General features: G+C 39.6%; 1 protein-coding gene and 1 long non-coding RNA gene across 2 annotated transcripts; one reads left to right on the top strand and one right to left on the bottom strand.

Annotated features, from left to right (window-relative positions):
• Window positions 1-1,748: 1,748 nt before the first annotated feature.
• LOC112879682 lies at window positions 1,749-3,881 on the bottom strand. The gene is made up of 3 exons (XR_003226142.1): window positions 3,676-3,881; window positions 2,467-2,582; window positions 1,749-2,096 (listed from the first exon to the last, which is right to left on the bottom strand). It is a non-coding gene; the product is annotated as an uncharacterized LOC112879682 (long non-coding RNA).
• A 1,366-nt stretch (window positions 3,882-5,247) lies between these two features.
• Window positions 5,248-23,259, top strand: LOC112879963 (myosin-8-like). Its single transcript, XM_025944406.1, has 39 exons — window positions 5,248-5,601; window positions 6,456-6,584; window positions 6,845-6,988; window positions 7,293-7,438; window positions 7,526-7,682; window positions 8,012-8,070; window positions 8,189-8,348; window positions 9,027-9,176; window positions 9,260-9,396; window positions 9,476-9,622; window positions 9,724-9,825; window positions 10,780-10,837; window positions 10,950-11,051; window positions 11,382-11,419; window positions 11,494-11,620; window positions 12,829-12,996; window positions 13,078-13,209; window positions 13,567-13,676; window positions 13,760-13,820; window positions 14,399-14,576; window positions 14,679-14,884; window positions 15,289-15,408; window positions 15,850-15,948; window positions 17,371-17,580; window positions 18,371-18,510; window positions 18,617-18,725; window positions 18,895-18,930; window positions 19,016-19,093; window positions 19,197-19,367; window positions 19,492-19,641; window positions 19,967-20,140; window positions 20,405-20,557; window positions 20,633-20,703; window positions 20,790-20,889; window positions 21,279-21,335; window positions 22,051-22,107; window positions 22,183-22,263; window positions 22,589-22,674; window positions 22,749-23,259. The coding sequence occupies exons 1-39, from the start codon at window positions 5,599-5,601 to the stop codon at window positions 22,861-22,863; spliced, it is 4,521 nt and encodes a 1,506-aa protein (XP_025800191.1). The 5' UTR covers window positions 5,248-5,598; the 3' UTR covers window positions 22,864-23,259.
• The last annotated feature ends 172 nt before the right edge of the window (window positions 23,260-23,431 follow it).

Here is a 23,431-nt window from a genome sequence, read left to right as displayed (position 1 = left end):
GATTGGAGCAGGACAGCCAGTGCCTAGGCTTGCGCAGCGCAATCTCGAGGGGGAGTTGAACATGATTAGCACCGGTGAGCCACGACATTTGCAGAAGCAGAACAAGAGGAGGCATGGCGTGCGGCAATGAGAAATGAGGTCGACTCCATCGAGCAGAACCAAACTTGGGAGCTCGTCGACCTGCCTCAAGGACATCGCCCAATCACCCTTAAATGGGTGTTCAAATTGAAGAAAGGCGAAACAGGGGAGGTGGTTAAGCATAAGGCAAGATTGGTGGCACGCGGCTTTGTCCAGCAAGCCGGCGTCGACTTCGATGAGGTCTTTGTGCCTGTTGCGCGCATGGAGTCTGTCAGATTATTGCTTGCTCTAGCAGCAGAAGCTGGCTGGAACGTCCATCGTATGGATGTAAAGTCTGCCTTCCTCAACGGTGACCTGAAAGAGGAAGTCTATGTCTGCCAGCCACCCGGGTTCGTTGTTCTCGGCCAAGAACACAAGGTGTTGCGGCTGCGCAAGGCACTCTATGGGCTGTGGCAAGCACCTCGGGCATGGAACGAGAAGCTGGACGCGACCTTGAAGAGGATTGGCTTCCACCAAAGCGAACATGAGCACGCTATGTACCGTCGTGGTGACAGCAGCTCTGTTCTGCTTGTTGGCGTGTACGTGGACGACCTCATCATCACTGGTGCTTCGTCGGAAGGGATTGAAGCGTTCAAGGCTGAGATGAAGACGTTGTTCTAAGTGAGTGACCTCGGCCTCCTCTCCCTTTACTTGGGCATCAAGGTGCACCAAGATGATGATGCCATCACCCTGCACCAAGCTCACTACGCTGAGAACATATTGGAGCTGGCCGGGATGGCAGGCTGCAATGCAGTCCAAACGCCAATGGAGGAGCGGCTCAAGCTCAGCTGCAAGAGCACTGCACCGGAGGTGGATGCAACACACTATCGACGGCTGGTTGGCAGCCTTCGCTACCTTGTCCACACACGACCAAACTTGGCCTTTGCCGTTGGGTTCGTGAGTCGATTCATGGAGCATCCAACAGAAGAGCACTTGCAGGCAGTGAAAAGAATCTTACGCTATGTCGCTGGCACTCTCAAGTTTGGTCTGTGCTACAAGCGACGGACAGGAGCAGCACGGTTAGTCGGCTACAGCGACAGCGACCTCGCTGGCGACATCGACACAAGGAAGAGCACCAGTGGCACTCTCTTCTTCCTTGGCAATTGCTTGATCTGCTGGCAATCCATCAAGCAACGTGTGGTGGCACTCTCTTCATGTGAAGCAGAGTATGTTGCTGCCACCACGGCGCCACTCAGGCCATTTGGTTGGCTCAGCTGTTAAGCGAACTCACCGGAGAGGAAGCTCAGACAGTAGAGCTTAAGGTGGACAGCAAGTCTGCCTTGGCACTGGCCAAGAACCCCATCTTCCATGAGCGCAGCAAGCACATCGAGCTCCGCTATCACTTCGTCAGGGGCTACTTGGATGATGGAAGAATTAGCACCACATACATCCCCACTGCGGACCAACTCGTTGACATCCTCACCAAAGCACTTGGGCGAGTCAAAATCCAAGAGCTAAGATCAAGGATTGGAATGGTCCAGACTCATTAGATAGAAACATAAGGATTAGGGGGAGAATTGTGAGATAATCCATGAGTTTTGTTTTGTTTTGATCAGTAGGGTCAGATGTACTTTGCTTAGCCATTAAGTTATAGGCAGCTGTTGACAGCTGATAGCAGTAGTAAATTTGGATTTTGCTTTAGCTGTAAAGCGCAGGCCAACATAATGTCGGTTACTGTAGTGGTACTGTAGCACCGACCTAAAATTCCTATAAAAGGACATTTAACCCTCCTGTGTATCTAAGCTTGTGTAACATAGAAATATACATTGTTAGCTTCACTGCACAAAACCACTTCTCTCATGTCTCTCTCCTGTTCTTAACAGAACAGAAGTGATCCTAAGCTAAAGAATCTGACAACATGTTCATGACCTTATCTTTCGCTACTTCGCCATTCTCATGAACGAGGGACTTTCCTTCTTTGCTTCTGCCAGAACTTCATCATTGTTGGGAACAATTATGGCACCAAGACGCTGTTGATCCTATGCAGAGAACAAATGAAGGAATTTCATAACTACCAAGGGAAGTATCCAAATATAATCTTGTCACAACAAAAGTTTGAGAGATAATTTTGATAAATACAAATGCAATGCAATAGCAGTAACATTGCACAGTTTCTGATAATAACATAGGGTTTTCATCAGAATATGTACCCTAGTTGTACTTTGTATCGCAAACTGTTTGTAGTAACAGGGTATATTCCTTACCTGGCCGATCACAACTGCTTATGTTGATATCATAAGGATTAGCCGATTAGGAAATCACATCAAGATAAGGAAACAAAATAGTGCCTATTACACAATGCAGCATACCATCACTTGATTTTGGTTAAAATTGAGAATTTGTCTTTACCTGATGCAAGAGATTTTGGTGGGTCAGCATTACGCCTTTCGGTGTGCCACTTCTTCCACTAGTATATATTAGTGTTGCCACACGTGGAGTAATAGTTTTGAAGACTTCTTGCTGACCTGACAAATGAGAAACAACAATCCATAGTCTAGCCTATAGTTGTGTACAAGCAACTGTATATGGGGTGATGTTTGGCCATTCTGAATTGCACAACAAATTCACATGCTTGACGGCTCTGTTCTCCCTCCCCCCCCCCCCCCCCCCCCCCCGAACCAGCTATTAACAAAAAAGCTCTAGCAGCCTAAGGCCCAATAACGGAAGAGACACACTCGGCCACCAGCTGCAGGACTGTAGCTACGAGCGCACCCCTCAAGTCCCCTGGTCCCTCAGCAGTCAGCAACGCTGCAGTCCACCCTGTGTCCGGCTTGGGGGCTGGCTCCAGGAGCCACTCAGGCTCACCAGCCCCACTGCAGTGCACTCTGCTGTCTGCCTATCCCGGAAACCTGCCAGCGCCATGCGCGCTGCCAGCCACTGGATGCCCTCTAAAGCTTCTTGCTTCCTTCATGTGATGGTCAAATCACTCAAGCACCAAAGGACATGAGCACAAACTTGGCAGCTTAAAGCAGTAAATTTAATTGAGGAGGGTTTGATCTTCAAATAATAGGTTTAAATGGGATAGAAAATTGGAAAAATAAATCTAACTTTAATGCAATATTCATGCAGATTAGTCCAATATTCATGAAGGAGCCGATTATCAAGTAAAATTTTATGGAGTTGTGTCCGCATTTGAATTTGAACATCTGCATACAACATGGAAATCCGGGTTCATACAACGTGAGCAATGTTAGGGACTGTCTATAAGCTAGGCAGTGGAGCAGCTTGTTGGCCGTAACTGGTTCAAGGTTTCCAAGCACAAAGTACACAAGGCATCAGCAACGGCAAGGGAAGGGCGGCGTCGATCAATTAGACTGAGAATCGAAACCCTAAACCGGCTCCTATTCCTCTCTTTCACCTGTACTGCTCTTCTTCCTCTCCCTAATCCGCTGTATAGAAGCTTTTGGATCCTCCTAAAACCCTCCTCCTTCTGTACTCTCCTCAATCCCAGAACTCTATTGCAACCGCATCCATCCAGTCTATCTCTCGACAGTGGAACTCAGAAACATACACCGGTCTGCTGCTCACACTCTGGGACGGGGAATCGATTGGACGAACCTCAGCTCGGCTCCCCATGAATCGAGAGGCCGTCCCCGCCGCCGGTGAGAAGCGGGGGCCCGACGGCGACGGGAGGGCAGCGCCTGGAATCCGTCGGAGCAGAGAGCAGAGCCATGGGCCTACCAGCACGGACTCCGGCGGCGGCGGCTCGGATTCCGGAGGCCGCTCGGAGTCGGAACGACGTGGCAAAATTGTGGGCCCTGGTTGGGCCGTATTTTGTTAGGTTCAAGGCCCATCGATTCTTGATGGCCGATTTCTGATCAATGTTAGGGGTCGAATGGGCTACCCATCGTGGTTAAGTGTAACAAATAGTTGATTTTTTTAAAAAAAGATTGAAATCATGCATAAATACATACTCCAGCTGAAGTTGTTACAAATGTGAAAGTTTAAAAATTACGTCGAAATAGTTTTTGTTCATCATGCTATAGAGAGAACTAGGAGTTTTATTAAAAGTAATATCAGAACAGAGTGCAAATGTGGCCATGTGGGTTAATCAAAACAAGAAAACTAATACATGTATAGATCCTACTTATATCTATCACTTTTTTCCAAGAAAAGAAAACAAAAAATATCACGTGTCCTAAAAAGGATGCATAAATGCAAGTTGGGGCACAGTGGCTGATCTAAGAGTTTGAGCGATTTAGTGGGCTTACCAACATATTAGGCTTTTTTTTCGAAAAGATCAACAGATTAGGCCTCACATTCTCTATATATGCCTACTTATTAATTAGGTCTAGAGCATATGAATGTAGAGGAGTCCCGGTAACGTCCATGGTCGCCGGGCCTTGGTCACCCCTAGCAGTGTCGTGGTTACGTGGAGACTCGTATGGTTTATTTTAATAGAGCACATTCAATTTTGTCTAGTGATGAGGAATCAAATTTAAGAGTGTGGAGAGCAATTCCAGCTAGATAAAACTATCTAGACACAAATACCGATGTATATGAGTCATGAAATGTTATATGAAGTGTATGAAACAATAACATGAAATCATTATTGCATCCGATAGGCCGTCATTACATGTTACTACTGTGGCTATCTTAGAAATACCCATATAAAAAAGGCCTATAGAGATTAGTCCTTTTTGACACGCATGTGGATGCGGAGGCAGAGGCACCATCTGCATTTTTTACATGCGTGATCACGGCCGTGGTTGGGAGGTTTTATTTTTACGGCTGTCAATCGAGAATGAAAGACACTGTTTCCCTGGAGCCTGGCGAACACAATGAATGCATTTTCTTTTCTCCCGAAAAAATCTAGATCTCGTAGAAAATGCATTTCCTTTTATAACCAAGCAAGTATATTGAAGTATGCACAAAATTTCAGTAGGACATTTCATATGTATCTACAATGAAACACGATCGACAAAATAAAGGAAAAGCATTTAATAAAGCGAGTAAAAATAAAGAAATAAAAAGAGCCGGGTCCAGCTACCCTCCTCGGTGTTGCGGACCCCGCCTTTGTGGCACTGACACTGACAGCCGCGCCGCGCCGCAGCAGCGCGCGCCTCCCCTTCCTCTCGGCATTGTTTAATCTCGCCACTCCCTTTCCCACTTCGCACTCGTGCCCAGCTCCTTCCCTTTCCCTCCCCCGTCGACTCGGTCCTCGCCTCCTCGCGGCTCGCTAGTCGCCTACCTCCCGTGGAAGAGAGGAAAACAAACAGACAGACACGAAACACACACAGGTCCGAATCCAAATCTAGCGTCCGCGTCGCGATCTCGCGGCCTTCACCCCCAACCACTCCAGCGGAGGCGGCGGCGGCGGCGGCGCCGATCCCGCCTTGGGCTCGCGCGTCGGCAACTCCGGCGCCAACTCCCCTCCACTTCGCGGCGGCGCGCGGGAGGAGGGCGGCGGCTGCGATCGCGCCAGCGGAGCCGCCTCTTCGCCCTCGGCGCCGCGGGGCCTGATCCGACCCCGCCGGCTGAATGGTACGTGCTACGATTTGCCCGATCGGAATCTGCGCTTGGTTGTTTGTTCGTTTGTTTGGGAAGTAGCGTGCTGGCTGGGGATCGGCCGCTCGGTGACGGCGCCGAAATGCACGCTCGGTTCGGGGTGTTTCCGTTTCGCACCCTGTGATTTCGTCTAGTTGAAGCAGCCGCGTGGCGAGATCGTTCGGATGAACGGCGTTGTTCTAGGGAATGGTATATAGGATACGAATCGGAGGAGCTGTTTGCTGTCCTTCCTTCTGACCGTGATTGTGCAATGTGGCGAGGTTGGGGCTCTGGCTTCGGGCTCAAACTCTGTGTTATGGTAGATTCCGTCCAATTTGGCTCACTAAGGCTCTCCTTACGGACATGTGGGGTCTGATCATCTCGTGGAATTTGATATAGGTTTATGTGAATGTGATGTTGCTGAGCCAGCATCAGTTTAGAAAATCAGGACCCTTATACTCTGCTTGGTGTTCCATTATTGAAATGAATGCGCAAACATAGGCACCAAAATCATGGGGCAATGTCTATTGATGTCCTCTAAACTTCTCTTCACTCTTTTGTTTTGAATTTTGTTCTGTGGAGAATGAAACTTAGCCCATGTGTTTGTTATCACCAAATGTGGATCTTCATATTGTGCGTGTTGTAAGTTTGAATGCAATTGAAGGATTTGATATTCTGGAACTTCTCAACTATTATATCATCAGTATATGTATATGTTGCTCCCAGATTGTGATTTTTGGGTTGAGATGTTGTCAGTTGTTACTATCGTCTTGCTCATCCTTCGATTATTCAGTTTGCCGCAATCACTGGTTAACCGCATAAGCTACGTCCTTGTGCGTTTTCTGTTGCAGGCATCCAAAGTCCGTTTTACAGTGGGTTCTCAAGTTTGGGTTGAGGATGCGGATGTGGCTTGGATTGATGGGCTGGTGGAGGAGGTCCAGGGAGATGAATTAGTAATAAACTGCAGCTCTGGGAAGAAGGTCAGTTACTAATTCTGTGATAGCTTCCTTTTTATTTTCCACCCAAAGTGAACTTTTGGTAGTTTGTGAGGTCCTAATGGCTATTGGTGCAACACTTTCTATTCATGCTTAACTGGGGCTTTGGCAACACTTTAATCCTAAAATTCTTTATTAATGCCTCATATTAATTACTTTTTTAAGTCTGAAGCTGTTAATTCGTGAGTGCCAGAATATAATCCTATAGCATATAATAGATAAACATATTTATATTTTGGTCACAGGTTACTGCCAATGTCTCAAGTGTGTATCCTAAGGATGCAGAAGCAAAGCGCTGTGGTGTTGAGGATATGACGAGGCTGGCTTATCTAAATGAACCAGGGGTCCTACAAAACTTGAAGTCTAGATATGCAATGAATGAAATATATGTAAGTTGAGTTGTTCAACATATTAGCTCTTCTTTTTGTGCTATTTTTTCATTCATGCTTGGATCCATTCCCATGAGTTCTTGGTTGCTCTAAATTTCTGATTCTAATACATTCTCTAGGATGCTAGTACAATTACTTGTTCAAGTTACACCTCCTCCCCATATAGTGTTTATGTTTAATTGCTGATGTTACTGTAATGGTATTTACTGTTTCAACATTGTAACTGTATGCTTTATAATATCCTCTACTGTACTGAACAACTTTTTGGCCTGATCTAATGGCTTAAATTTGTTTGTCCTTGTAGACTTATACTGGCAACATATTAATAGCTGTCAACCCATTTCAAAGACTTCCACACCTTTACAACAATCACATGATGGGAATTTATAAAGGAGCAGAATTCGGCGACCTGAGTCCACATCCTTTTGCCATCGCGGACCGTGCATATAGGTGTGTTTCAGCACACACAAAAAGAAACTTTTTTGAGTGTTTCGTGCATTAATTATGGAGCATGTATCTGACGTATCGGCCATGCAGGCTTATGATTAATTATGGTAAAAGCCAAGCCATATTAGTGAGTGGCGAAAGTGGAGCTGGTAAGACAGAAAGCACTAAAAGTCTTATGCAGTATCTTGCATTTATGGGTGGCAAGGCTCAATCTGGAGGAAGGTCAGTGCAACAACAAGTACTGGAGGTGAGGCATTCCTTGGTGTCCTTACTCTTGGGCATATGAGTGTTATGAATGGCAACTCAAAATGTATTACCATGCCCACAAGGGCCAGATACGGTTCTGTACAAAGTGCAAATAGCACCCTACGCTAGTGAGAAAATACACTAGGATGTATATACATCTAACAATGAGCAACTAAAAGTACTAGACATATGGATTATGAACTGTCATCTTGGAATGTGCATATAGAAGCAAGCTGATTGTTTCTCTAGATTGGATCAAATTCGTATTTCATCATCTTGATGTCATTCTAGTATCTTATGCTATCCAATCTATCTGTTTGTTTGACACAGTCCAATCCTGTTCTTGAGGCATTTGGAAATGCAAAAACAGTCAGGAATAACAATTCGAGGTAATGAACTTCAACGACACTTATGCTTTTCTTTGTTTCAGTAGTTTGTGTTTGCTTATTTATCATGGCTTTCTATTTTTCCTCCTAGTTTATGGCTTTCTTTTATCTTATTACCCAGTCGTTTCGGCAAATTTGTTGAGATCCAGTTTGATCAGAATGGGAAGATTTCTGGAGCTGCCATAAGGACTTACCTCCTTGAAAGGTCTCGTGTCTGTCAAATATCTGATCCAGAAAGGAACTATCACTGCTTTTACATGCTTTGTGCTGCACCACCTGAGGTAACTGATATATGTGGAATTCTATCTTGCCAGCTTTCAACATGTTAGTACTAGTTTTTTTAATGCATAAAAAGGATCAAGTTGGGGGTATCTGGAGCCAGAACATTGTGGAACTATATTACTTCAAAATAAATACTGCACATATATGGACAACTTTTGTAAATGAAACCCCACATTAGTACATAAAATCTATGCAGTTAGAGATTATCATGTTATAACTGCTGGTTGACCATTTTAGCAGCCAATTTGCCAGATTCTCAGTAAATTTTTATACCTGTTATTAAGACAAAAACTCGACCACGGGAGAAGTCATGCTGCTGGCTGCATCTTAAATAATGAGAGTACCGAACCCTGGATGGCTAGAAACTTGCTGAAACCAGTTCTAAGGGAGCTAAACCATACTTTGCATGCATCCAGGTTTGAACTTGGGTGGGTGGCCTCTCAGTTGGAGGCTCTACCAACCGAGCTATCACTTGGGTCTGTCTGTTGTTTAAAGCTTCATACATCTAATGGCAAACACAATATATGCAATATACTGCACTTTTGGCTCGTATTTTTTCCTGTTATGGCTGTTGTAATTGTTCATTAACATGACGTTTTGTTTCATTTGTTTACCCTTATCTATTTGAGTCTGTAGTCTACACCTATTGATCTGTTCTCAAAATGTTTCTGCTGCAGGACCGTGAGAGATATAAATTAGGAGATGCTGCATCATTTCACTATCTTAACCAGTCTAGTTGCATTAAACTTGATGCGATGGATGATGCCTCAGAATATATCACAACTAGGAGGGCTATGGACATTGTGGGCATTAGTTCTGATGAACAGGTAACGGCAAGGGCATGGTTGAAATTAATATTCGCTTGAAAGATAAAATATTCACTTTAAACTTCCATTGGCATTTCATGCAGGATGCAATATTTAGAGTTGTAGCTGCTATTCTTCATTTGGGCAATGTGGAATTTTCAGAAGGGAGCGAAGCAGATTCTTCTGTACCCAAAGATGAAAAATCTCAGTTCCATCTTAAGATAGCTGCAGAGCTTTTCATGTATTAGTCCTTTCTTGTGTTCCCTCGATAACATTATTTGTCATCTTTGGTGAGAGATGCATTTGACAACATTTTACAGGTGTGATGAAAAGGGTCTTGAAGAATCTTTGTGTAAGCGTGTTATAGCAACACGTGGTGAAAGTATCGTGAAAAATTTAGATGCGAGAGCAGCAGCCCTTAGTAGAGATGCATTGGCCAGAATTGTTTACTCTCGTTTGTTTGATTGGTAAGTTCTGACATTAGTCAGTAGTTTATTGTCATGTTGCTTTCTATTAAATTACTTCCATAGCAAAATAGATGATTCACATTTATGTTTCTGCTTTTTAGGCTTGTAAATAAGATCAATACTTCAATAGGACAAGATCTGAGCTCAAAGCTTCTGATTGGTGTGCTGGATATATATGGTTTTGAGAGTTTCAAGACAAACAGGTGCTTAACTGGTATGCCTTTGCATTTAATCATCTGTTTATCTTTACCAATGCTTTAATAGAGTGTAACAAAAGAACAGCAGCGAGATTTTTTTATTGGATAGTGTATATCACTGATTTAGCGGGCTCAACATGTTCAACTTTGTTTGCTGCAATACAAAGCTAATCAATCTATTTTGAATATAAATGGCTTACGTTGTATTAGAATTATTTGTTTCATTGCATATCCCAAGTCTTCGGAATTTGTTCAAAATGGAAATGATTGATCATGCAACACATATATCTTACTATGCAAGCATATTATTTAAAACAATGATCTTGATATGCTTAGAAAACAGACACGACTTTTCTGCTTTTTAACTAAAAATCTTGTTGTAATGTCAGAATATCTTAGGAAATTTTCTCCCAATGTACTTTTGTCTATAGTTGACTTTTTGTTTGCAACATTTTTATGGGAACTACAAATACATGAACAATGACCATACTGCACATTGTGAGAATCATTCAATATGTATGTTGAGTTCATTTTATTTCATATATCTGAACATATGTCTGAAACATACTGAATCAAATTCACATATCAAAAGCATGGTAATTGGATATATTGAAAAGGAGAAAAAGGACCTGTAGGAATGGTACTCTCAACACTTACCCAAAGAAGAAGAAAACCTTGATGGAAAACTATTATCATGTTGTCGACATAAATGGGGTCTGTTGGTATGAAATTTGGCTGAAATATGTGCTCTTCATTATAGCTGTTGCATGTAGTTTCTTTTAGCTAGCGCCTGCACTGGTTACAGTAACTGCATAACAAATATGCCACGTTGTATGCTCTCCCTGTTAAGAGACTTTGATCTTTCATACCTCTACTTAGTAATTGGTACTGAAACCATTTTTTTACCTTTTGTTGATATGGAAGATAAATGTTATTTGGTGATGTTTTGCTATGCCTCAGTTTTGAGCAGTTCTGTATCAACTTAACTAATGAGAAGCTGCAGCAACACTTTAATCAGGTTAGAGAAAGGAAGTCTCATTTCTTGAAAATGTTCTGCATTCTATGTTTTAGCTGGTCAAACAAAAATTTGATTTGTGTTTAATCGTTCTTTGTATATGTTCCATGAGCAGCACGTGTTTAAGATGGAACAAGAAGAATATACAAAGGAAGAAATTGATTGGAGTTATATCCAGTTTGTGGACAACCAAGAGATTCTTGATCTTATTGAGAAGGTGAACAACATACAGTATCCTATGCAGTGTTTTATCTATTATCAATATTTCATTTTTGCACTTATATGATCTGCTTTCAACACTACCTTGAAGACATGACATTTTCTTTCATCTGCCTTCAGCAAGTTATTGTCTTTTTTAGTTATTTTTAGACTAATGAAACTTAAGATTGAATGTAGAATTATCTGGTACTCAGAATTATTGAATAATCTGAATGGGTCTGAGTACCATGTGCATTTTAACCATATAGAAATATTAGTTACTAATTTCAATTGCAGTTTAGCCATACTATGGGATTGCATTTTTGACTTCTGATTTCTTTTAATACAGAAACCAGGGGGTATAATTGCTCTACTGGATGAGACTTGGTAAGGAAGCTGTGAATATCTTGTTTTGTTTGTAGTTCTGACCCTTTATAACATTGTCTTGTTTTGTGCTTCAGCATGTTGCGAAATTCAACCCATGAAATATTTGCTGAAAAGCTTTATCAAAAATTTAAAGGGAACCCACACTTCAGTAGGCCAAAATTCGCGCGGTCTGATTTCACTATTCATCACTACGCTGGAAATGTAAGTAGCGTATTTGTTCTGTTGGCCCTACTATCATTTGAAAGAATAATTCTTCACACTTACAACATATTTTTGCTTGCCACTGATGATACATGATGCACTAACTATGAACTTGTGACAGTGACACATGTTGACACATGTGATCGCACGCATTATATTATATGTCATAATGCAAACAATAAACTGGTCCCAGGTGGTGGGTCACAACTTGGCAGTCTTATATCCTGCAAAAAATGTCAATCCATGCTTGGTGGTATATTTGCATCTCAATTAAGTCAAACTTTACTCATGTAACCTGTAAATACAAGTCGGGTTTGACAGATGTCTTATGTGAAATAACCATTCCAACCAATCGTACCAGTTGTTGCTCACTGAATTTTGATTATTCGTTGTAAAAAATACAGTAGGAGCATCATAGAGGATGATATAATTGAGTAGAACAAAAAACAACAGATAGGTCTGTCCCATAATTGGATTGACAACTGTAACTTTCGTTGAGTTTCACATTTATCAATTTGAAGCCCAAAAGCTTAATGGCTGCTGAAGAAGGTTTCTGATCTATGGACTTGCCATTATTGGATAGGATAAATGGGTAAGCAAAGATCATCAACATGTGAAAATTTGATTGGTGAAAACTAAGTGATCATTTTCTAACTGACACAATTTTTCTGAACCAAAGTTCTTCTAAACCTATGTTGTACATAAAAATAATTCTGAAAGAAGTAAAGAACATATACATGTACATCATGTCATGTAACATATTCATAAATTTGTGCGAAATATAATCAGATACGCATTGCACCAGAAGAAGAGGTGACAAAAGAGAAGTTGTGGCATACATGTTCATCTTCCTTTTCTTTTTACATAGTGCACAACTGCACAGAAGGAGATGTTTTTCCAGGTGTACATGTTTAGAAATGTACACGCACCAATGTTTTGAGGTGGATGAGTGCATAAACGCATGTTAGGTATTGATGAACAGATGTAAGTTTTGAATTGAACGGCTCTTTTTTCTAACATGTCCGTAACACACTTTTCAGCATATGCTTTGTCCCCATCATGGCAAGATAATTTACTTGCTGCACATGATCCATTCGTCTAACCTGGAGATGAATTAGTTCTGTGGTTCTATACTGCCATCATATCTTTCTTAATTGGGATAGAGTACGAGGTACACATGTTATAATCATCATTTTCTTCTTTTGCAGGTTACATATCAAACAGATTTGTTCTTGGATAAGAACATTGATTATGCTGTGAACGAGCATCAAGTTTTATTGAATGCTTCTAGATGTTCATTTGTTTCAAGTCTTTTCCCACCTTCTGAAGGATCAACTAAATCCACGAAATTTACATCGATAGGTTCAAGCTTTAAGGTAAAAGAGTGTGTTGCTTGTCAGACATAAACCTGTATAGCTTCTGTATCAGGAAATTTATCATTTCTGGTAACATCACAGCAACAATTACAAGCTTTGCTGGAAACTCTGAGTGCAACAGAACCACATTACATACGCTGCATAAAGCCCAATAATGCTCTCAAGCCAGCAATTTTCGAGAACAGTAATGTTCTCCAGCAACTTCGATGTGGGGTAAGACATTGTGCTGAGTTATTTCACTGGAAGTACATATTTCTATATGGATAAAAAGGTCGAGTCAAAATATAAAGGCAGACTGTACACTGGTAAAATAAAACTGTTTCAAACTAAATGCCTTTCTTCTTTCAAATTTCACCATATAGATTGTAAAGTAACAAGTACCTTGGACAATCATGTGAACAGAGCAAAATACAGGTTATAAATTCCTGTGGTATTAAGTTGTACACATGGTGGCGGTATGCCTGGGGATTTTTATGCTGATAAATCTTGTTCTTGATGCAGTTTGTTTGTATTAACTAACTGTTGAAGATAGATATGCTAAATTGATACGTTATCTAACCTTGTAAACAGGGAGTATTAGAGGCGATAAGAATAAGCTGTCTAGGATATCCAACGAGGCGTAGATTTGATGAATTTGTTGATCGTTTTGGGGTCATACTACCTGAAGTACTTGGTGAAAGGTAATCTACACTATCTTGATCTAGTCTATTGCATTTTGGTTGCCTTTTGGCCTTGCAGCTTGTCCTTACTGTTACGTTGGCAGTTATGATGAAGTTACTGCTACAAACATGCTCCTTGAGAAAGCCAATCTCACAGGCTATCAGGTTAGTGCTGGTTGGTGAAATGTGTAGTCTTGATGTCTTTAAATCAAATCAATTTTAATTTTTCACTTGTACTAGAATTGGTCTTTCTTTGGCTTCTCTTCTGTTTCTCTATTATGAAGGCTTACAACATATTCACTTTCCTAATCTTGTAACCACTGAAAAGGCCACTCTGGTTAGCAGATTTAGTTGAATGGTGTACACTTAGTTTTACATGTTGCTCTAAATATTCTAAAAAAATTGAAAGTCATGTATTCTGTATGTATGATTCCATGACAGAAGTTAGTTCTACATTAGTTGTATTGTTTGATGGCTAATCACTGGTTCTGTTTCAACCCATTCAATGGACCTGTTCTCTTGATATCATGAGAAAAAATATTGCAATTCCTCTAAGACAAGCTTTAGAACAACCTTGTATGTATCTTGTCAAATGGATTACAGGAATTACTTATAAGAGAAACCCTACGTGCAATTCAATCTCTATCCTTATCTGGACAAGTTGCTGCTTCTGAAGTTCTAACTTTATTATGTTAGTTTTAAGTACCCTTTATATATCTTATATTCTCATGTCCAATTTACAGATAGGGAAAACTAAAGTGTTTCTGCGGGCTGGTCAAATGGCTGAGTTAGATGCTCTGAGAACTCAGGTGTTGGGGTGTTCTGCTACTAAGATCCAGAGAAAAGTTCGGTCCTACCTGGCTCGCAAAAATTTCATTCAACTTCGAATATCTGCTACCCATCTTCAGGCTATTTGCAGAGGTATATCTTCTTGTTACTCTGAAAAAATTTAAAATAAACATATTTAGTATTCTCTATGATTTTGAAACGGAGATAATGATTGTTGAAATGTGATAACTGAAGGACAAATTGCAAGATATCATTATGAAGATCTCCGTAGGGAGGCTGCTTCATTAACAATACAAGCCTGCTATCGTATGCACTTTGCAAGGAAGAACTACAGAAATCTCTGTTCCGCATCAACTACTATCCAATCTGGTCTACGTGGTATGGCTGCTCGCAAGGAACTCCATTTCCGTCTGCAAACAAAAGCTGTGGTGATTATTCAGGTATGTTTTCAGGTCTCTGTTTTAGTTTCTTTGGAAGTATCTAATTTCCGGTCGTCCATCAAAGTCTTGTGCATGTTTAAATATTAACTAAAACTGACCATGTTTATCTGAGGATTGTTTTACGTTTTTCTGAACCTTGCATTTCCTGAAAAAGTTTGTATTTACCTTTACGAGTATACTTTCATATTAAATACGTCCTAGTACTTCTTGTGTGTTGACTCTAAGCTATAAATAGGTATTCTTTTTATAACTTTTTTTGACTAGCTCTATTTCTTGAGGTATCTTTATCTAACTAGATTACAGTTCAAGCCAATGCAACTGTATCCATTTCTTACTAATCCCTCTTTAACTCCATTTATGATACAATATTTTAACATCACTTTTATTCATTTTGTTCTCCACAGAGTTTCTGGCGTAGTTATGTAGCACGCTCTAGGTACACGAGCTTGAAGAAGGCAGCTGTTACTGCACAATGTGCTTGGAGAGGAAGAGTTGCCAGAAAAGAACTTCGGAAACTTAAAATGGTACGAAGCACCTGTGTATATGGCCTGAGTATAGTTTACTGTAATTTTCTTTGGTATGTTGCTGCAGTATCTTTTTAATTACAATGCTATACATAACACAAGTCATCAGCTGATTATCAACGAAGGTGTACTCTTTATAATGTTTCTGATTGATGCTTTCGAGAAAAAATGTTATTGATTAATAACTGGGTATTCACACACAAATGAGGTCATGTCTTTTTGTGCCAACCCTGATTTATGGGCCAACTCCTTATGGTCAGTTAAAAGCTATGGTCCTTATCGCCAACTCCATATGCAAGCGCACCTAACGGCCATAAATCTAGCTCTCACACTTCTGGTACTCCGAAACCTGGATCAACATGAAAGCTTAGCCAGAGTTTGGTAAAGTCATCATTGTTTAAGTTACAATATTATCATCCTCATGCTTTCTTGTATTTTCAGGCTGCTAAAGAAACTGGTGCTCTCCAAGCTGCCAAGAATAAATTAGAGAAGCAAGTGGAGGAGCTCACCTGGCGTCTGCAACTAGAGAAACGCATCAGGGTAAAGTTCTGGATTATTTTATTTTGCATACAGGCGTATGATTGATATATACTTGCTAATTTCATAAAGAGTACTCCCACATTTTTTTATTAAATGTGCTGGGGTTGAAAAGTGTAATTTTAATTTCATGTAATAATATTTCAAAAAGAAATATAGCTGCATTTTCCAAATGTGCACCTCTGTCCTTTAACCATGTAGTTATGTGCAACAATACAACAAGTCTCTTTATTGATTGGTTGTGATGGATAACTGAATAACCTAATGAATTTAATGAGACAAGGGGCAACATCAACATGGGAATGGTGTCGGCTGTTGTTTTTTTTAATGCATATCCACAAGTCTAAATCATCAAATACAAAAAAAAAATCATGGTTTCCAGTGGAACAAAGCAATCCCTTTCTGAGGCAGTGCTTATTGAATATTGAAGTACACAGGACCAGCATACTGTTCAAGGACATATTAGTTCCATAATTGTCCAATCAAGAAATGTGAGTCTAATAAACATTTTGGAGGGATTTCTGTTATTACATTGCAGGGACAAAATTATGAGTGCTATGGAATAAAAGTGCATGACAACAGTAAATATATCTCTCAGTTTCTATGCATTGTCTGCTACTTCTTTAACTGTGCAATGTCTGATTCTTATTTTAACTGTTTCTCTTTTCTTTTTGTTGAGGTAGTTTTACACCCGATGAAGAAGCTACAAAAGTGTCCTAAATATATTGTTGGATTTTTCATAATATATATATGCATATATTTGCTCTTTTGGTGAACTTGGAGTTTGATTTTCATAACTTGGGCATTTTGTTAATGAATTTTGCTTTCAAGTGTTTTCCTTAAGCCAAAACATATGTGAAACAAGCACATATGATGTGAAGATGGCACTTCTACATGATTTTTGAATTTAATTTGAACAAGAAAGCTGTTATGTTCGATGAACCTTTTTGTTATCTTACTGACCTTTTAATATTGTGACTTAAGCACATCAGTGCATTTAAATGGGTTTTTGCATATTGTTACCCTAGTATTTTTTTTATTTATCATTCTATACTATGAGATGAACTTCTAAGCCCAACTCATTCCTTTCCAGTTCCAGTCCAGTTTAAAGCTAATTGTAATCTAGGAATGCAAGTGGGTCAGTTTGGCTCGATCCAAATTTCTTATTAGCTCATTTTGTTTACTGAATATGCAAACAATACATGATATGAATTAGGAAGTGAACAAGCATTGTTTACTGTATATGCAAACAATACACTTTGTTGCGAACTTGATTCATAGATAAGGTTAAGTTAAAATAGATATGTAACTCTGTAACATGGATTATTACTGTTGGTACACCCTGTGTTACTATGGACATTCATATTAGTTTGCTTCATCTAACGCTGTTGCAAGTACCTGATCTGTGTGTTTCCTTGCTTGCAGGCTGACATGGAGGAAGCTAAGACACAAGAAAATAGGAAGTTGCAACAACAATTGCAGGAACTACAATCACAATCCAAGGAGACAAAAGATCTGTTGAAAAGGGAACAAGAAATCGCGAAAGAAGCACTTGAGAGAGCTGCCTTAGTACCAGAAGTTCAAGTTGATACAACTCTTGTTGATAAACTCACTGTTGAAAATGAGAATCTAAAGGTAAGTATGATAAATGATTTTGATGTCCACTGCATTACATTTGTTGCATTTGTCTGTCTATCAACTATTGTGGTAAAATTATCAAAACCTTCAGGATGAGCGAAATGCATCATGCTAGTTCATAGTTACGTTAAGGGATTTTTCGTGGCACTATATTGTGTCACATTATGTGATGGGAATTGAAGTACACTTTACAGAGCACAATATTCAAACTATGAGCAAATGCTAATGAGCTATGCCCCCAAGCATCTGATTCTCCATATAGTTGATCATGCTTCTAAATTCAGTGGGCTGGAATTTGGAACATAAGCATTGTTTAATCTCTACTTTAAATTCTTTGCATATTTTGTATCTTTTTACAGGAGAAACATATTTTTGGTTTTTAATCCATTATAACCATCTGCAGGTGCTTTTCTGTGAATAAACATTTATTATCCTACTATATTTTTGGTGCCTCAACATGGTTTGTACACCAAACTAACTACAACCTTTGAACCATCTTAACTCATAAGATGGCCTTAGAAAAACTTGCCAAACTTATCTGTTAAATTCTAAGAAATGATCATGGTGGTACTCATCTTTTCCTAGTAGAACTTGCTTTTAGGAAAGCTAACATCTGATTGGAAGTGCTGCCTAACCCATCTTAGTTCTTTCAATGAGGCTTGTGATATCATCTGGCCCTATCAACTCATTTTTCTTCTTTTTCTTTCATTTACGTCTTTCCTATCTTTCCTTTGTATTACGACAAAAGATGCTGACATGGTGCTTTGTATTTCTTCTATACTTTTAGACTTTAGTGGGCTCTCTTGAGACCAAAATTGGTGAAACAGAACAGAAGTTTGAAGAAATGAAGAAAACTAGGGAAGAGTGGATGAAGAAAGCTGCAGATGCTGAGTCAAAGATAAATGAACTGACCAACACAATGCTAAGGTCAGCATTGTTTACATATGTAATCTCTTTTGGTGTTGGTGCATCATATACATCTGTTCTTTTGCTGATTACCTTCTGAAACTTGTTTCTTCTGCCGGATGGGTAGTTTTCAAGAAAAGGTAACCACTATGGAAGCAGAAAACCAATTACTTCGGCAGCAGGCACTGTTGCGTACTCCTGTTAGAACAATACCCGAGAATTCATCTCCGAAATCTGTATGACGTCTCTCCATTCCTCATGTTATAGAGCATTTTAGTACAAATATTGGTGCACTGGTGTTTCCTGCACTGTTTTCTATATTGCTACTTTGCACATTTTTACTTGTTAAAATTTTAAGCTACACATTTTTATTTCTGAAATATTTCTGTCTTTCTACCTTTGCAGAAATTGACTAATGGCAGTCCACGTAGTGAACAAACGGTCAGAAGCAATTATCTTATACAATATGTTAAATTGCTAACTACTAGTTGTCTATGTTTGAATCTAATTCGGTCATTGTCCGCAGACACCTCATGGCACTCCAGCTCCCAGGGAATATGGGAGCTTTGCACAGCCTAGGGCATCCTTTTTTGAGAGGCAGCATGTATGTTAAAATGTTTATATCTGTGTGTGTTTTTAAGTCATTTAGTAAAGTTATAGGACAATATAACATATGAAGCTTCACTTTAACAATATACTTCTTGCAGGAGAGTGTTGATGCACTTATAAACTGTGTTAGTGAAAATATTGGCTTTAGCGAAGGAAAGCCAGTTGCTGCAATAACCATATATAAGTGTCTTGTGCATTGGAAGATCTTTGAAACAGAAAAAACAAGTGTTTTTGATCGTCTTATTCAAATTTTTGGTTCGGCAATGCAGGTATTTTCTGCTTTTTATTGATTCTCTATGTTTTTTTACATGGAAACCATGTTCCACAAACATTTGTTCCTGGTATCTCTCCGTTGATTTAGCTGTTAAATAATTGACATTCTGTGCATTTCAGAACCACGATAGCAATGAGGATCTTGCATACTGGTTATCGAATTCATCGACTTTACTGATCATGCTTCAAAAGAGCCTAAAAGCTGCTGGCACAACAGGAACTAGTCCACTGAAGAGACCACAGACTCAATCATCATTTCTTGGGAGGATGGTATGTTTCATCGGTTACTCTTGGAGTGGAGTCACATATCTGTCCTCTTGACAAGATTCTGCATTGTAATTTTTTGAGTACACTTGTGTCAAAATAAAGTTTTCATCGAACAAAAGTGTATAAAGGGGGTGGGGGTTACGATAATTCGGAACACCTTGCTCTGGTGCATATTTGTTTCTGTTTGGAGGAGGCATATTTTGTTGTGATCCAAACTTCATAGTGCATCTCTAGGACAAGATGTGTCCTGAATTTGATATGGCATAGTTTAGTTCTCTCTTACATTATCAGTACTTGATGACCGCATCTGCTGTTGTCATTTTTTCAGGTGTTCCGCTCTTCAAACATCACTGTTGATATGGACCTTGTGCGCCAAATTGAGGCCAAGTATCCTGCTTTTCTTTTTAAGCAGCAACTGTCAGCATTTGTGGAAGGCTTATATGGAATGATCTGTGACAATTTGAAGAAAGATCTTTCTTCCTTACTGTCGTATGCTATTCAGGTATTATACCATGTGATCTTCATTTTTGCTAACCTCATGTCAGTTGATTGCACACACACTCTTTAGGTTACTATGGATATGAATGTTTAAGAATCTTCTTTTATAATGTACACCTTTGTTTCGAAAAATCCACATTTTTTATTGACTAGGTTGACATTTACCGCTCCCAGTTATCTTTCTGTTTCAGAACCTTCACCTGCATGTACTCACAGTGCTTTTAGTGTTTTCATTGGTTTTGATTTTTGGATCATGTTGTGACCGCAGGTCCCAAGAACTGTTAAAGCTAGTATGGTGAGAGGGCGTTCTTTTGGATCGTCAAGTTTGCCAAGGGGACGTTCATTTTCAAATCAAGCTAGTTATTGGCAGGCAATGGTCGATCATTTGAATGAACTCTTGAAAATTTTGCAAGACAATTGTGTAAGTTTTACTTTATTTGATTTACCTTCTCCATAACTAGTGGGTATTGTTCTAAACATTCTGCTGAACTTCTAGGTCCCATCTATTTTTATCCGGAAGATATTTACCCAGGTTTTCTCATTTATCAATGCACAACTTTTCAATAGGTAAATTATCTGCTGATTCCAGTTTAGTGCTTTTCCATTTCCTCCAATGCATAAATTGCTTACTATGTCACTAAACTGTTCTGCAGCCTTCTTGTACGTCATGAGTGCTGCTCTTTCAGTAATGGAGAGTATGTGAAACAAGGATTGGCACAACTAGAAGCATGGTGTGGAGAAGTCAAGCCAGAGGTAATCTTAAACGTGCAGTTGCACCATATATCTAAACCTGAGTTCTTTTTGTACCATTTTCCATGGATGCACATTGTTGGAACCTTTTTTTTTTCTAGTTGGCATTAGTCCCGTAAAGCTGTAATGCTAAAAGTTAAATGAGTTCTGAATTCCTATGGCACCCAACATATGCATATCTGTTTGTGGAATCTTATGTTATATAGGGGCTCTCTTCTCACTATATGCTCATCATGTAAAACCCTCTATTTTCCCTCTAATCTTGCTTTCCTTTCACAGGACTATCATATTTTTGTATTTCCTTTTTTTTGGCTAAATGTTGAAGTGCAACTATCAGCATTAAGTATGCATTTTGTTTCTTTTGCTCGTACCTAACTATTACATGCTAACAGTATGCAGGATCTGCATTGGATGAACTCAAGCATATCAGGCAAGCTGTTGGTTTCTTGGTATGTGATACCTGAGCAATTCGTTCACACCTATGCTTATAGATTGTCATCAAGGTGTCTATAACATGGTTAGCTAGTGTGAGAACTGAAGTACAGAAGTTGTAAAACAAGTACTCACTCTGGTCAGAATAACTTGATGCTTCTGACAGCCCAGTTGACTTGCAATTAGATCATTTTGGCTGTCAAAAGCGTCATCTTTTTCCGGTGGAGGTAGTTATAAGAAAGCTATAATATTTGACTTGCTCATGGTTAGTGTAAAATATATCATGGAATTTAATGTAGTTCTATTGTTTCCAGATTGTCTAAGATGACACTTTTTACATGATACCTGAATAAAGGGAAATGAGCATGATAGCTTCCTAGAATGGAAATAATTTTTTTTTGTTGCATTGGAGAAAAGGAAGTTACCAATGTCCTGTTCTGGTTGCTTTTTAGGGTCATGTCTGTAGGCACTCTGTGTGTGGCTGTTAGTAGCAGCGCATCACACCAGGTGGGTGGCCCTGGTGCATTAGTTGAATGTTATTAGGATAGATTGTAAGTTTGACGTTTCATGTAAAATACTCATTTAGTTTGAGGATGGTCCGAACTGATTTTTTCCGATTGGTAAATTTAATGGAGAGGCATTTATGGCTTCAGTTGATGCTTGTATTTTATGGCTCCTTAAAGGACTTGCAGTATGAATTTCCAATACTGATGAGATATTTATGTTGTCTAGGTCATATTCAAAAAGTTCAGGATTTCATATGATGAAATAGTCAATGATCTCTGCCCAGTAAGTGCTCCCTCCCTCGCACAACACACGCACACTAACTAACCAACCAACTCACTCTATTCCGGTATCATGCAGGTACTAAGTGTACAGCAGCTCTACAAAATATGCACTCAGTACTGGGATGACAAATATAACACAGAGAGCGTGTCAGAAGAGGTAATAAGAGAATCTGTTTTTTAATGCTCAAATATATAGTCGTATTCAGTTTCATTTCACCCTGGATGCACATGGAAAGGCATTAGCACAAATTCTGCAAAATGGGAAATTTAGCTGGATTCAACAGCTCATGTATTATGGAATGCCACTTCAGTTTTGAATCTAATTGATACCTCCAACTTTTCACCATTTCGCCTGTTTCGTGGTTCTGCACTTTGAATTTGCATTTTCCTCATTCATAGAACATAGAGCAGCCGATTACTAGCGGAACTGATTGATTTAGCCGATTACTAGTGGAACTGATTGATTTTCTTCTTGACTGTAGGTCCTTGAGGAGATGCGAACACTGATGACCAAGGAATCGAACCAGGACAATCTGGAGAACACTTTTTTACTGGATGATGAAATTAGGTGTGTAAAAAAATTACTGTGCTGCTTGTGAAATTCTGAGGACATGCTTAACTTTTGACCTTTACTCATTGCAGCATGCCCATATCACTTGAAGAGATAGCAGATTCTATGGATGCCAAAGAATTTCAGAATGTCACCGCACCGCAAGAACTTAATGCAATGCCTGCCTTTCAATTCTTGAAGAGCTGAGCCCTCAAAGGGCCAGAGACGACACTTATTTTTTCCTCACAATACGTTGCTGCATGGGCATATACCTCTGCATTCTTCCATCAGATGATGTAAATTCAACCTAGGGTTTCCTTTCTCCCTGTTGTGCTATGTAATTATCTTTTGTCCAGATAGGTTGGTTTGCTGTTCTCAAGTTTCAGTTGGCTGGGTTGGGAATAGGTTTTTTCGTTCTGCCCTCCCGAAATGCATGTGTGCAGTATTCAGACGGAAAGCATCATTTTTCTCATGGTAGCAGCTAGGAATTCCTTGAAAGTCATTGTTTTATCCAAATTTTGTCGGATTCGGTTCTGCATAACAATGTGAATAACTTGTATAGTTCAATTATTTTTGAAGAAAATAATGTGTTATGGAATTGTCTTTTCTGTATGTTTTCATTTTCTTAAAACTTTTTTTCCTGGTTGAATGATTTTACTACGAATTTATTACTTGTATAGCCCCAAGCTTTAAACAGCTGAAACCTTTGTAAGTGCTGAAAAGTGAGCAAAAGTTTATGTGTGACTTTAATAGCTTAACTGGTATTTTTACTGGA

Source organism: Panicum hallii, chromosome 2 (genome assembly GCF_002211085.1).
Source record: "Panicum hallii strain FIL2 chromosome 2, PHallii_v3.1, whole genome shotgun sequence".
NCBI lineage: Eukaryota > Viridiplantae > Streptophyta > Magnoliopsida > Poales > Poaceae > Panicum > Panicum hallii.
The sequence above is the reverse complement of the archived record's forward strand: the minus strand, read 5'-3'. Positions and strand labels throughout refer to the sequence as shown.

What these genes read in the sequence shown, in the direction of transcription:
- LOC112879963 (XM_025944406.1), top strand. An exon ending in AGAATTCATCTCCGAAATCT is followed by an intron (nt 18,726 to 18,894) that starts GTATGACGTCTC and finishes CTACCTTTGCAG; the next exon opens with AAATTGACTAATGGCAGTCC. An exon ending in TTTTTGGTTCGGCAATGCAG is followed by an intron (nt 19,368 to 19,491) that starts GTATTTTCTGCT and finishes TGTGCATTTCAG; the next exon opens with AACCACGATAGCAATGAGGA.